Source organism: Haemorhous mexicanus, chromosome 8 (assembly GCF_027477595.1).
Source record: "Haemorhous mexicanus isolate bHaeMex1 chromosome 8, bHaeMex1.pri, whole genome shotgun sequence".
In the NCBI taxonomy this organism is placed as follows: domain Eukaryota; kingdom Metazoa; phylum Chordata; class Aves; order Passeriformes; family Fringillidae; genus Haemorhous; species Haemorhous mexicanus.
In genome coordinates, this window is record NC_082348.1 from 16,286,767 (window position 1) to 16,301,224 (window position 14,458).

Consider the following 14,458-nt stretch of genomic DNA (forward strand, 5'->3'; position numbering starts at 1 on the left):
ATCTTATGAAAGCAACCTGAAAACTTTACTAACTGAAGACATACAATACAAGTGCTTGTATGTCTTTTAAGCCTGTAAAGATATTTTTATATATATAAATATATACTGAAGTATTGCCATCAAAAACAAAAGGTGTAACTTTGCTGGAAGGATGTACACCAGTGACATTTCTGCATGCACACAGCTCTGGATAGGCTTCCAAGAGCTTGCAGATACAAATCTTAGACATGCACACATGAATGAATGAGGATTCATCTTCATTCTTACATTTGTCTTGTTTAATGCTTATGGTACATCTGTGATGTGGATATAACTAGCCTATGACCTGCCTTACTTAAAAATTGCTTGCGCCATAGGGCTGGGACTAGAACTGCCACTAGAATCAATACAGTCTGCCTGCTGAGCAGGCACCTTCCTTTACAGGAAAAAAACCAAAAAAAACCCAAAAACCTGCACTTTTTGATTTAAAGGTTTGTTTTGGTTATTTTTTATTGTGGTGGGGTTTGTTGAGTTTTTTCCTGATAGTACTGTTTTACTCAAGATTATTCTCATTCCAGAAATTTCCATTGATGCAGGGCACTTTTGAATTAAAGCAAACAGCTGAAAGATGTTCTTAGCCTTTCAGAATACAAGAAATGTCTTTGCCACTGTGTTTAGCCACCAGCTGTAACCAAGAATCTGCCTAAGGACTGGAGTCAGGTTTTGTATTTGTAAGGCTGAAGAAGCCCTGCTGGAACTCATGGTACAGGCATAACTTAAACTCAGGAACTTTCATCTATCACTGATTTGCAGGGACTGGTATCTATTAAATTCCATACTTTCCTGCATAAACTACTTAGAAAATAGGCATGATCCAATGAGTTAATTACCTGGAAGGGTTATACCAGCCCTGTTCTGCATTTCCTTCTTGCCTCAGAAGAGCCACAGACAGACAGTAATTCCCTTATGACCCATAATATAATTCCACAGCAGAAAAACAAAGCTACTTTCAAATATAAAATTACTGAAAGTGGAACCTCCTGCTAATCACACACACACAAGAGAGGAAGATTGAGTATACCAACCCTTTGCCATGCTGACAGTTGCATCAACCAATTTGCATTTTTCACTGCAATCTCCCAGTGACTTGTCATCAGCAGCCAAGTGACATTCCACACAGCTCCTGTGGAAAATAATTCAGCAGCTCATCAATCTCTGCCTGCCACAAAGCAACAATACAAAAGCCAGCATGTGTGCATCTGCATTTTAAAAAGCAGCTAAATAAAGGGTCTTCTGCTATGGATACAGTTCTCAGGAATATGATAGGTACTGCCACAAAAAATAATCTTAACAAAACCAAAGGAGAAAAAAACCCACCTGAATAAAGGTATTGTGGATAAGCTCTGTCTTGTCCTCTATTCTCTCCCAGTTTGTTAGCTACCAGACAGAACCCCAGGCAACATTATTCATGTAGGTCTATCAGACATGTGATTACTCACATGTAACACTCCTCTTCAAAAATTAAAAAAAAAAAAAATATTCTGAACAGTAAATATTCTCACACTAAATACCAGCTGAAGGAATGCCTATCAGATGAACAATATCTGAAATTGACTTCAAAGAGATCAAGCTGAGGCACCTACTATGAGTTTGCCTTTGTTGCAAGTCTATTGAATAATGCATTAAAACACTTTCCAGGTGTCTCAACAGTTGTCTCTTGAATATGGTTGCTTGTCTCAGGAATTACTTAGATCCTATTCATACTAACGAAACTTACAGGAAAATTATTTTTATTCAGTGGTGGAATGACTGAAATACTATTTAAAAACAGAATCTATACCAATTCCTTTAGAAATCTCCCTGTAAATTCAATGAGGACTTTAATAAATCCAGGGTTTACAAATGGAAAATAAAACAACAAACAGAATTCATATATGAACATTTCTGATGGAAAATGTGTTTGCTAATTTTTTACAAATAGCTTCAACCGAATTGAGTGGCTGAGACTCTGAGAAGCATCCTGAAGGACTGACTTCATTAAAAAAAAAAAGGGAAAGAAAGGAGAGGAGAAGAGGGGAGAGAGGAGGAGAGGAAAAAGGAAAAGAAAAAAGAAAAAGGGGAACTGCAACAAAACAAAAAACCCTGGCTATCTCCTGTTGCATTGAGTTACATATATCCATGGGAATAAGCTGAGGCTGCTGAGTTTATCTTCAGGGAGTGAAGGTGACCTTATCCCTTGCTCTGGAAATGGTGAATAGTAAAAGTAAGTGGGTAATGGGATAGCCTCTATCTCATGGAGATAAATTCAGTATTGGTGGTGGTTTTGTCATATTCACCATGTTTCTCATGCTACACTCTCTTTCTCAGCTGCCTTGCCATTGATCTCCACCCCCTCTGACCTGGTCTTTCAGCTCTCTCAGTTACCCCACCAGGTATTCCCAGTGTTCTCTCTCTCTTGGCTTTTTGTGCCCTGCATTTCAGCATGGGAAGACACTGAAACAGAAAGAAAAGATCCAACACTGCATACAATATACATGTTTAAACGGGTTAATGTAATGCCTATCATGTAACTTTATATTTCTTATTCTTTGCCAAATTGGGCAGAGCAAAGCAGCAGCCTTGTCCTTTTTGTTTAGAGCAGTTGCATGGAGAAATTCTCTTTGAACATACTGAGAGGCTCAGTTTTCTTAGGGCAAATTTAGCACTAACAGAAAGAGATCAATGAATTAATCACTTCATAGAACAGCTTTTCATTCAGATACACTGTAGACTGCAGTGACAGGTATGAAAATACAGTGTTGGAGAGAAATGGGTCTCAGCTCTGGATAAGGAGACAGGACATCATCATGAGCCATGCAACCTAAACTGTTCAGCACTCAGAAAGCAAAGCCAGGGACATTAATAATCTGTGTTCTGTAAAATCTAATCCAACTTCTAGATTAAATTTTTGCTGAAAACTGCTCCATTTGGGTTGCAGCCCTACAAGAGCTCATGTAATACAAACAATGGTGTACTTAGAGTGGTCATCTTCACAACCTGAGTATTTTTGGTTGTTTTTCCTGTCACACACCATAACAAATACCTTGCATCACAGCAGGAAAGCTACATAAATTGAGTATGCTCAGCGGACAGAAGACATTTCACCATTTACAATCAGTTTATCATCAACTTATACATGACATACAGCTACCCACTTATTCATTCCCAGATTATTATCCAGTTTATTATACTTACACCTTTTTAATTTAGCCAAGCTTAACTGAATTTGGACTATGAATTAGGAAATGTGTGAAGCTTGAATGGACAACATGGCCTTACTCATTCATATGTATGAGAATGGTAAGACAAATGTCAATTTTTTCTGTGAGGACATATAAGTGTCAAATAAGGCCACCATTCTGATTAGTTGTACAGCCAGAGACTGCAGTTTTACCTGTGCTGCTTGAAGTTGACTTAATTATTTCACATCAAGTCCTTTTGTATGAGAGCAGTGCTCATGAATGGTTGATGTATGAGTTGTGACTACCCACCTCAAAGGACACAGAAGCTCTTGGGTTCTGGTCTGTAAATCCAGTTTACAGACACAGCAGTAAACACACTGCCGAGGCAGTATAGGAAACAGATAGCTGGATGATATAAACATCAGAGGTTTAAAGCCACCACATTACCATCTGGAACTGCAAGGGTCACCGCAGAGAGGGCATTTTTCACACGTTTGGCCTGAAGACCCTGGATGGGTGCAAGCACACGTCCCACAGATGCATTCACCTCTCCCACTGCATAGTGTCCCATCTTCAGCCATGCAGGTGCTGGTATCAGTTGTGCAATTACAGTATTCACCAGTCCATCCACTATGGCACCTGCATTCCCCACAGTCACAGTCACCATTGCCTGGAAAAACATTTATTATACTTCAAATCAGTCAGTGATAATTCAAAAAGAATCTGAAGGATGATCACTAATATGATTCACTTTAACAGAAAATATTTTGCTCTCTCCAACTCTTTTTTCTAACATCTTTCTTTCTCTCCCAGAACCTTCAGTTTTAAGACAGAGGATCAGATTTTTGCTTATCCTGGCTGTAAGCAGCTCCATTCTCTTTACTGGAGCCCTCCGCGCAGATCTTGTCTCCTGGCAGCGCACGAGCTCACTTGTAAATACTTCCGATTTCTAATGCCATAGCTGAGACTATTTTAAGTCTAAAGACCGTTCGTAACTAGTAACTCTTTAAACTGAATTGATGGTGACTGAGTATATGATGAAAATACAAATTCACAAGCTCCCAGCCGAGGGGAGCCCATAGAGGCCCGAGCGGGGACACCCCAGCAGCCCTGAGGCGCCATACCTGCACACTGCAGGCCGCGGTGCCGCACGCACGAGAAGTCGTTGCACTCGCAGCGGGGCCCGTAGACCTTGCCGTAGGGGGACGGGTGGCACAGGCACTGCCCGCAGTAGCAGTCGCCTCTCCCGCTGCAGGAGCTCTGCTCGGCCGGGCCCCGGCAGGAGCTGGCACCGAGCGAGCTCTCGTGGCACTCGCAGCGCGGCCCCACGTAGCCGGGGCTGCACACGCACACCCCGCACTCCAGGGAGCCTTTCCCTTGGCTGCACTTCGGGCTCTGCTTCTCGGCCTTGGCCTGGCAGTCGCAGCTGCAGAGGGGATGAATTTCCATCTCCAGCACGTCGCTGAGGCCCACAGGTTTTATCTTGATAAGCCTTCTGGTTTTCTCACAAGAAGAGAGACTAACACTCACATTGAAAGAGACCTGGAAGAGACAACGGGGTGCTGGGAGCACAGGGAACTCTGCAGGGTGCTCAGGAAGTATTGTTGCAAGGTGTCCCCGAGGAAGGGGAGAGAGAATGAGGATGAGAACTCCAGCTTATCTGAAGGCTAATGAATTACTTTATTATACTATACTATGTACATTGTATCTAAAGTGAATCTGCCATGCACTCACTCTTGCTCACAACTGCACAGAACTGCACTCATCTCCGATTCTCTCGTGACTGTCCTGTGACAGTCCCACACACACACGCACACACACTTCTTGGCCCTGCTAGGCCAAGGGAACAAACCATCTTCACTTTGGGTAAACAATCTCCATTCTGCATTCTACTTTAGCACAACACAGGCACAGCAAGCGAGCTAAGATTTGTTTTCCTTCTTCTCTGCTTGTCTCACAGCTTCTCTCTGTTCAGAGGGCATGTGAATACCACAAGGAAGTGCATGCACAGGACAGAGCAAGAGGGTCATAGATACTGCCTGCTTTTTAGTGACTTGTCTGGAGGAAGATTGTTTAATAAAGAGCAAACTCTACCTTGGTGTCCTAAATTATATGAAGTTCATGTCTTTGGAGAACCCGTTCTTCACTTACTGTATCTCCCACTTTCACATGAGAGCATTTCCTCTGATGTGGAAAAAAGGTCCCATTGTTACAGATGGCCGTGAAGGAGAGATTGAGCCCTTCCGTCTCTCCCAGGATCTCCAATTCAACCTCAGACCTCAGCTCCTTCAAGGAAAAAACGTGAGATGAATGGAGTGATAACAGTGCCATGTGCTGCCACTGCTCCACATCTGAGGAACGTGGACTGTAATTTATCCTGACTTACACAGGAGCACACTTGTGCTTTGGCACTTTGTTTACAGAATCCTCTATTGCAAGAAAAATGGAGAATGAGCAAAAATAAGCAAATGCTGACAGACCCAGCTTTCAGTGGGAAGCAATGGTGGTATCACTTTTTAATATCTGCTGTCACAGGGCTTGTTTCCTGCCCTTCCAGAAGAAAAAACTCAATGTTTTATTAAATCACCTTTCATAACTCTGCTGACTGATGCAGGTCTTAGGGCTGGACTTTCTGAGGAGTGGATTTGCATTCCTGATTGCATTGCTAGGTCTGGGCTTTTCCTGATTAGCCAAACTCTGTCAATATTGCTCCCTCCCTTCCTATCTTCTCACAATGGAAATTCCTGCTTCATGAGCTCTTTGTGTTATTTTAACCTGTATTCAGCAACATCTCCATTATTTAAATCAATTTGTTCATCAAACTTCCATTTTGTGAGTCACAAACTGTCTTTCTGAAATCGTTTGTACTAGGTATCTACATTTTAAGTCTTTAAAATATTTTATAGCAACTTTGCTTACACAACCTTAATCCAAAGCCTATCGCAGGCCATGGGGAAATTCCCTATGACTTCATTATTCTGTGGATCCAGTAAATGGAAATTTTTCAAAAGTACCTCAGCAACTGCTGAGAAAACATCTCACTGACTTGACTTTGTGCTCATAGAAGTTTAATTGCTTGCAAAATACCCCCTGCCCTTCAATCAGAGCACAGAGAACTTGCTGACCTTACTTCAGTGAGTCATTCTATTCAAGGTAGCAGGATGACTCAATGGAGTAAAGGTCTGGTGGGGTAAATCAAAGTAAAAATAGAATAGGTATAAACCTGCATAGACAGCTCCCTGTCCTATGTACATGTTCTGTATTCCTAGGAAATTTGTGTTAGGGTTGTAAAATTGTGCCCTGGGCATCAAGTTTGTAATGCTGGTAAGTTTGAATATGCCCAAATTTCCATTTCCCGTTGATTTGGAGGTAGGTGCTTGTGTCACTATTGAAACAATGCAGAGTTGTCAATAATAATTTGTTTGTCATAGCTGGGCTCACCCAAAAGGACCCACACCAGCCAATCTCTAGCTAAAGCTAGGACTGTGGGCATGTGCTTATGTTGCAGGATGTATCACCAGTAGTCCCTCTCTACTAGCTGCAAAATTACAAGGTGCAGAGTGCAACAGAGAGAAAATTAAATACTGCTGAATACCAAATTGTAATACTTTGAATTCTGGAGTCTGTACTGGGTCATTTGAATGTGCCTTGCTGTTGTGAGAGATCAAATTATTCATCTTACAGCACTGAAAGTGAACACAAACTGTGATAAATTCAAGGTTTTTAGACCCTAATATACATCAGGATAATGATGCTTTAAAACTACTAAGCTGTGTGGCCATAGTTTGAGGACAAATAGCAGACATTTAGTAGCAAATAGCAGCTTAAGGCATTCACAGAGAAACATTTGTGGTTCAAAAATTTTTCTGAATGGAATAACAGACAAAGAAGTGGTAAATACTTGTGCCCTAGTGTTACCTGTACTTTCTAATATATTATTTCTTTGTTCTCATTTTTATGTAAATGCAGGGATTAAAAACTGAAAAAGGGTAATTTTCCTGAAATTTTAAATTCTTTGAATGACTTTAATCAAATGGCCTGCTATCTCTCACAAAGCATTTTAGCCTACAGCTCTGCAACATGAAGTTGTGCAGAATTCAATGCTAAACAAAGCAGGCAGAAATATGCTTACAGAAGAAAATAAACCATACTTGGAAAGAACATGAGAACTCCTTGCAACAAATATTTTGACAGCTCAGACTTTCTTAACTTGCTTATTTCCTCTCTGAAGCTCTTATATGGCAACACATGGTGAATGGCATTAGCAAACCTTGTGCTTGCACAGAAAGTAAACGCTCAAAAAGACTTTAAAAGTGTTTAAAGATTTAGCCTAACTTTACTCCCAGGGAGCAAAAAGTTATTTATTCCTTTTCTTGTGAGTAAAGAAGCAGAGGCACAGAATTACACTTCTGAGAATATAATGAAAAGTTTCTAACAAAAGTAGTATTAGTTCTGTTTTGCATGTGATTTTCAGCTGTAGGTCTCCTGTAATTTCCTTCTTCACAGTCGAAAAAAATACAGATACCTTTACTCCTGTCAAATAAAAGGGTATTTAGTGCTTCCTGCTTGGAAGATTTTTCAATCACAAAACAATAAGATTGTTAACTTTTAAGGTTAAGTGTAATAAAATGGACTTTGGGAAATTTTGAGTGTGACATGTTGCTGCTTGCACGCTTCTTACATCTTGAAAGAAATGTGGGATTTTAAGAACGTACGTGCAGCTCTGCACCATGTCTGGTGCGTGGTCCAGACACGCTGTGCCTGGATGAGGTTGTGACAAGTTATGGCCCAAAGGCAGGAGCACCCTTCCTGCAGTCACCTCCCTGCCACTGCTGCAGGGCAGCCAGCACAGAGCTCAGAGCTCCTCCAAACCGTGCCCGTGGAACAGACGAGAGCAGGATCAGCCAGAACAGCTCAGGAGCTGCATCGTGGTCACCACTGCCAACTCTGGGGCCTGCTCTGCTCAAAGCATGCAGCTGCTAAAAAGCAACTAAAAGGCCAACAGAGCCAGGAGGCTGGGGACAAGGCAGAGGACATAACTGTGCCTTTGTATAAACCTTAGCGTGCCCTCACTGTGCACTGCAAGCTCTTGTGGGCTCCACATCTTAGGAGACACTCTTGAGAGTCAGGGAGGGTAAACAGATGGTCAGATAAAGTTACCAAGGGGATGAAGCAGCCAAGGAGAGACTTAAAAGACCGGGACTCTAATTTGGAGAGAAGATTGGTATGTAGAAGGTGTTTCAGTGAGAGAATATAATGAAATTATGAAGACACAAAGATAAGGTGAATGCAGAGCTGTTATTCACTGAACCCTACAACTCGGGAGCTAAGGTGCACTCAGTGAAAATTTAAAGCACTAGAAGTAGGTTAAAATAGGAATAAGAAAAATGTGCCTTGAGACAGTGGAACTGAACCCCTTCTTGTCATAGGAGGCAACAGAAGCCAAAAATATCATCAGACTCAAAAAGGAGAGTAGGGAAAAAATCATAGGCCATAGGAATATAAGCAGATGCTAAGAAGAAGAGACACAGATTCACTCCTCACATTTTCAATATTCCAGTGAGGCAACTGATGTTACAGCAAAAGCACCAGGACATAGCACTGGGACAAATTTTGTGTGTTTTTTCCATTACTTACTGACAACAAAATGGTATTTCAGCAATTAAATGTAGAAACTTGTGTCTATACATTAGACTGCCAGCTTGAAGAAATGCTGGTAGGAACCAGAGGTGATCAGGAGCAGGTTGGAATCCAGAAGTGAAATTCTATTGCCACTCAAAGTTTAGCAATAACTTTGCTCATAAGTTTCCTCATCTTTATTTGTTAAAATTTGTACACTCCCAAGATTAACCATGAAATTCTCTCCTTATAATTTTTAATAAAATGGAGAATCTCCTGGTATTTTGCATTTCATTTTAAAAAGTTGTGATTCAGAAATTGTATTGCCTTCACTGGTTTTTTAAGAGTCAGAAGAATTTGGTTTCTTTCCTATCTCTAAGACCAAAGTAATTTCAGCACAGTGATGACTATCTTATTCAGGTGATAGAAAGAAGAGCAGAAAAAAAAGTAAGGAAAGAAACAGAAACTATTTGCAAAGGGTTGTTTGTCATTGTAGACAACTGGTAGAGCAGGTTTTTAATAAAAATGGGCTGAGACAGAACAGAGTAATCTATGGAATATCAGCGTATTTGTAAATTGATTTATCTGTGCAAAGATCTGTACAACTGCCTAAAAACATTCCTCTGATAGAAAAGAACTAGGCACCCAGGATGCATTTTACAAACAAAACTCTGAAGAGCAGTGCTGTGTTTATCTTCCTGACATAATTAAAGCATTTCTTTGTACAAACCCTTTCAAGTCCTGGCATTACCTAAACAGACCCCAGTTGGCCAGTTGGCTCCTATATTGCTCTTTTTGAAAACCTCAGAACAGACTCACAGAGGCAGCATCAAATTGCTAAAGCAGAGAAGAGCACTAAGCACAGAATAGCGTTTTTCCCCCCAGATATTCCTGCAAAGCAATTGTTTGTCTGCTCTGGTGGCAGCTGCCAACAGGGAGAGACTTGAGTCCCTGTTGAGATGTGGAACTGAGAGACCTGAATATTAAAGAAGCATTAAGAGTAGGTGTAAAATACAGGAATATGAAGAAGGCAATGCAGATGACACAATGATATAAATTCAGCATTCCAGCAGAACTAAGGATTGACAGAAGGTTATAGGTTATATTGATTGACAGAAGGTTATAGGTTATATTTTGTTTCTGTGCTTACTTAATCCTCAGAGTGAACACTTTTCCTGTTAAGGTTTCAGCACCTAACATAAAAAATGATGTAATCATTCAGTTTCATAAAAGGAGTCAGTTCATAAAAGGAATCAAAAAGACACATCTTTTTACCAAACTGCAAACAAAAGTTGAATATGTAAATGTGAAGGAAGAAGCTGCATTGTACCCATCTTACCTGATATGCAGCAATGATCAGCTGGAGAATATTTCCAGAATCCTTCTGTAGTCGTCCAACAGTAGCTCCAGGAATAAGCTTTGCATAATTCTGGAAATATAAAAAATGAATTTAAAGCACAACAAAAGTCTAGGTGAGAAGGAAACAAAAAAAAATCAAAAACAAAAAAAACCCCAAACCCAAAGAAAGAAAAAACCGAAAAACACCCCAAAACCCCAAAACCAAAAAGCACCAAACAAAAAAAAAAACCCCAAACAAAACAAACAAACAAAAAAACCAAAAACAAAAATGAGGGAGCTGACAACAAAACCAAGTAGTTTGAAGCCAAGTGAAATAAATAACAGTAACATTTTCAAGAATTCTTGCAGTCTCCATTGCATGTATCTTAATTAAAAAGTCAGATGGAGAAGAGCTGGTTTCAGCTGGTTCAATGAATTTAAAATTCATTGAACATATATTGTTAAATCACCTCTATGTGATTGGAAGTTTGATACTATAGTATCCTTCAATCTCTAATTTTTCAAATTTAGAGGGAAGATATGTTTTATCAACAGTTGTATTTCTCTTAATTAAAAATATACAGAAATTCAGCTGTTGTACTGTTGTTGCACAGCTCAAGAGTCTTGGACCCTACACTCAGCAGCTGCAGTCACTTTTTTATCTTTGCACACGTATCTCAGTGCTCTGTGCCTCTGATGGATTTTATGTCGAATTTCTGTGAATAATACAGTGCTAATTTAGCAATTTATTTCAGTGAAAAGTTCTCTTTTTTTTTTGCATTAAATTGCACTGTGACACTAACATGATATCTGACAGCTAGATTTTAAATACCATGAATTAAAATTTGCCTTGCCTGATTGTTAACTATGTGAACTTCCCTTGCTTTAAACCATTCCTTTGGAAAACAATGTGTTCATCTTTTAAAAAAGCATTGTAGCACTAGTTTTCCTTTACACATTATCATATCAATGCTGTTATTTTAAATAAAAGGAAAATATCCTGAGAACTATTAATAAACATGGGTAATTTGATACTCTTTTATCCTTCTTAACCTTCATATCTCCAAAAGCTCTGTGATTATTTTAGGTATTATGTATGGAATAGTTATCATTCATTAGATTTGTAGTGCTATTGTAGATCAGTGGGATTAACTGCATTTTATGTTACAGCTGGCAACTTTGCATTCCTGACTCGTCCTGTGATTAGTGCCCTCTCAAGTATTCTTGGAATATTGAAACTCTGTGTTTGGTACATGTGGACCTTCTGAGAGAAAAGAGTACAAATCTGGAATTGAAAATACAGTCCCCTTTAATCTGTGGTATGCAAAACAAACAGCAGGGATGTGCTGCTCTGAACACTTTGGTTGATCTCTCCTCTAGGACCAACATTTTCTGCATGGTGATACAAGGATGGTATCATCCTGGGATTTCAAGCCCAGACTGAGTGTGTGTCCCCAGTCCATTGGTTAAACCTCACCTCTTAGCAAATGTTTCTATTCAACCATTGCCAAGGTGAGGCAGACAGATGCTTTTGGGGTGCTGCTATTGCAAAACATCCAAAGGATATGATGGAATTTAGTCCTTTGGCAAATATTCATTAAAAGGTGAACTGCCATTAGAGATACTCTGATTAATTTAAAAGAAATTTGGCTATTATATATTTGAGCTCAGTGAGGTTATGTCTATATTTTAGCAATGTAAATGATAGAAGAATTTTCATCATAAATAGTGTGCCACACCAAATTAATAAAAATAATTTGAAATTCTGTATGAGTGTGGAGAACAGAGTATTTTTAGTTCAATTTTCAGCAGTGCAATACAGCCTGAAACCCTAATTTTCAACCCATTTCTCCTGTGATATAAAATGAAATAATTCATCCAAAAAAGAGTAATTTTTGTTTTGGAAGAAATGCTGCTTAGTCAGGACTAAAGATGGAGTCTTTTCCTTATCTAAGTTTGAATAACTTTTTAAAGAATTTTGCTTGGAAACAAATAATATCAGCAATAGTAGCAACTACTTCATGAAAGCCTAAAGACTGGTGTTTTCTTTTGGACCAAAGTAGGCTTGGTTAAAATATAATTATTATTGCCATATTCACAGATTCTTTTTGAGTGAGTAGCTTTATAGAATGAAACATCCCCTGATGCTTGGGCAAGACTCAGCTGAGACTAATGATGCTAGAAGTTAGACACAGATCAATGTATTATAAAATACCTTTTTTAAAGAAAAATCCTTTTAAAAATAATCTCCAATTATCAGGGCTCAATGTAAAGAATTTTCTCTCTTCTCTTGCATTAGATCTAAATAATCTTTTGAGGTTACTGTGCTGTAGTTTTTTTAGCATGGAAGGTTCAAAAGCAACACCAGCTCTGTTACAAACATAGGTGTTCTGTGCTTGTGCCAACCCTAAGATTTGTCTTAGATAATAACACACATGTAAGAGGATAAACTGAAAATTCAGTTGAAGAGGATCAAAAATATTACATGACTGAATTATTTTTGGCTAAATTGTTGGGGATTATGCAGGGCTAGAAATACAAAATGTATATTTGACGGTCTGAACACTGCACTTAAGATTAATGGAATCTATCAAGTCTATTTAAAGAGGTGCTTTTTAAGTCCTCACAGTAATTTAAGGTAAGCTTGTCCCTGAGAACTCAATTATAAATAGCCTCAGTCAGCATTCATAGCTGATGTAATTAGAAGCTGAGTTCAAGTAGATTTGAGATAAGATAGTTGGGGAGAATCTTTCCACCTCAAAGGATAAATTGAAGGGTTTTTTGAGGGAGACTACAGAATCTCCACCACTGAAGCTTTTCAAGAGAAGTGAAACACCAAAACTTTTAGAGTTTAGAGTCCTCTGCCACCACTCCAGGCTACCTGAGCAGGGACCTTACCACAAGAATAATTCTCATTGTCTTGCTATGTTCTTTTTATATTCTTAAGCATAGATACTGGTTATTTACATTTATGTTACAAATTTGCATCACAGAGATGAACACACAGCAGTATTTATGTTCCTGTTTTCACACCCTACATAGGCCCTTTAAAGGTAATTGCTTTTGGAAAAACTGCACTGTGACCCTTGTGTATGATTTTCACACTTGCTTTGACTGATTTTCCACATCACCTAGAGGACAAAAAGCAGATCATAACAAATACATCTCTCCATTAGTGGAATTAGTGAATATATAATAATATATAATCATATATATAATGTATAATAAATATTCCATTAGTGGAAGAAAGCAGTATTAAAAGACAAAATCAGCAGATACATTATATTCAGTGGGATTATTATACACCCTCTAAAATAGAAGGCAGTTGTACTTCCTTTTTTCTAACAAAGAAAGCAAAAAGAACAAACCATTCCCTAGCTGGGTTAACCATGATTTGTATTTTGTGTTAGCTATAAGCCCTTGTTTAGTGTTCTCTGTTACCAAAGGGTGCCTCTTGGTAACCTTGATACTGACACAGGGATACTGAAATAGAAACAGCTTGATAAGAGTGCTGGTGGCCAGCTTCAAGGGTGACCACAAGCAATTTCCAAGGTAAAACACAGTGCCATCAGCAAGAGAAATATTTCTTTGCACAAAAAAAGGCTCTGTGAATCAGTTATTTCCTGACTACCTTCCTACAACAGCCCCTAATCATGCAGCACCTATTAAAAAAAGCACCTATAGGGAAAAATGTTTCACCTGTCAATAATTGGATCTCTATTAAGAAATATTTGAAGCCACTGCATTTGTAAGTGGTTGACTTCTACTGTTATAAATCCAAATTTTCATGATCCAGCTCAGCACTCAATACAGTCTTTAAAAATGTGAGGCAGTCAGTGCTTCAAGACACAGAGTGTTCCTTCCCTTGTCAAGGCTGTAATCTGAGAATCAGTTTATGCTGTTTGTAACTCTTGTTACTTTTGTTAAACAGCTGGAGCATCAGCCTTACTCCAAAGAGCTCCACCCCTAGAATCAGTTGCAGAAGTACATGGGGGTCTTCCCTGGGTTACACAGAGGATAGAAATAGAAAACCATCCTACTGGTGACTACCTCAAGGACTCAGCTTCTCTCTCTTTTCCTCCTCTCTTTCTTTCCTATCTTCCATGTGGCAACCACAGCAGAGGAGCAACTCTCCTCATTACTGTACTTCTGGTGATAATACAGAATGTTTTGAAAGGGCTTCTCCTTTAGAAATCTGGTCTGATTGTATCAGCAGGATCATCATTACCATCTTCCTCTCAACCAACCTGAATAAATTTGGGCAAGCAATTACTCTCTGCTTGTCCCCTTTCACACAGCAG

The 14,458-nt window shown here is 39.2% G+C and overlaps 1 protein-coding gene across 2 annotated transcripts in view; it reads right to left on the reverse strand.

Moving 5' to 3' along the window:
* The window catches only part of ITGB6 (integrin subunit beta 6), a 33,290-nt gene that overhangs the window by 10,371 nt on the left and 8,461 nt on the right, over positions 1 to 14,458 (reverse strand). For both annotated transcript variants that reach the window (XM_059852938.1, XM_059852937.1), the window contains exons 9-13: positions 10,159 to 10,248; positions 5,352 to 5,486; positions 4,325 to 4,742; positions 3,648 to 3,870; positions 1,065 to 1,162 (exon numbers count right to left, since the gene is read on the reverse strand). In XM_059852938.1, coding sequence (XP_059708921.1) covers positions 1,065 to 1,162; positions 3,648 to 3,870; positions 4,325 to 4,742; positions 5,352 to 5,486; positions 10,159 to 10,248 — 964 coding nt within the window. The remainder of the gene's footprint in view (positions 1 to 1,064; positions 1,163 to 3,647; positions 3,871 to 4,324; positions 4,743 to 5,351; positions 5,487 to 10,158; positions 10,249 to 14,458) is intronic.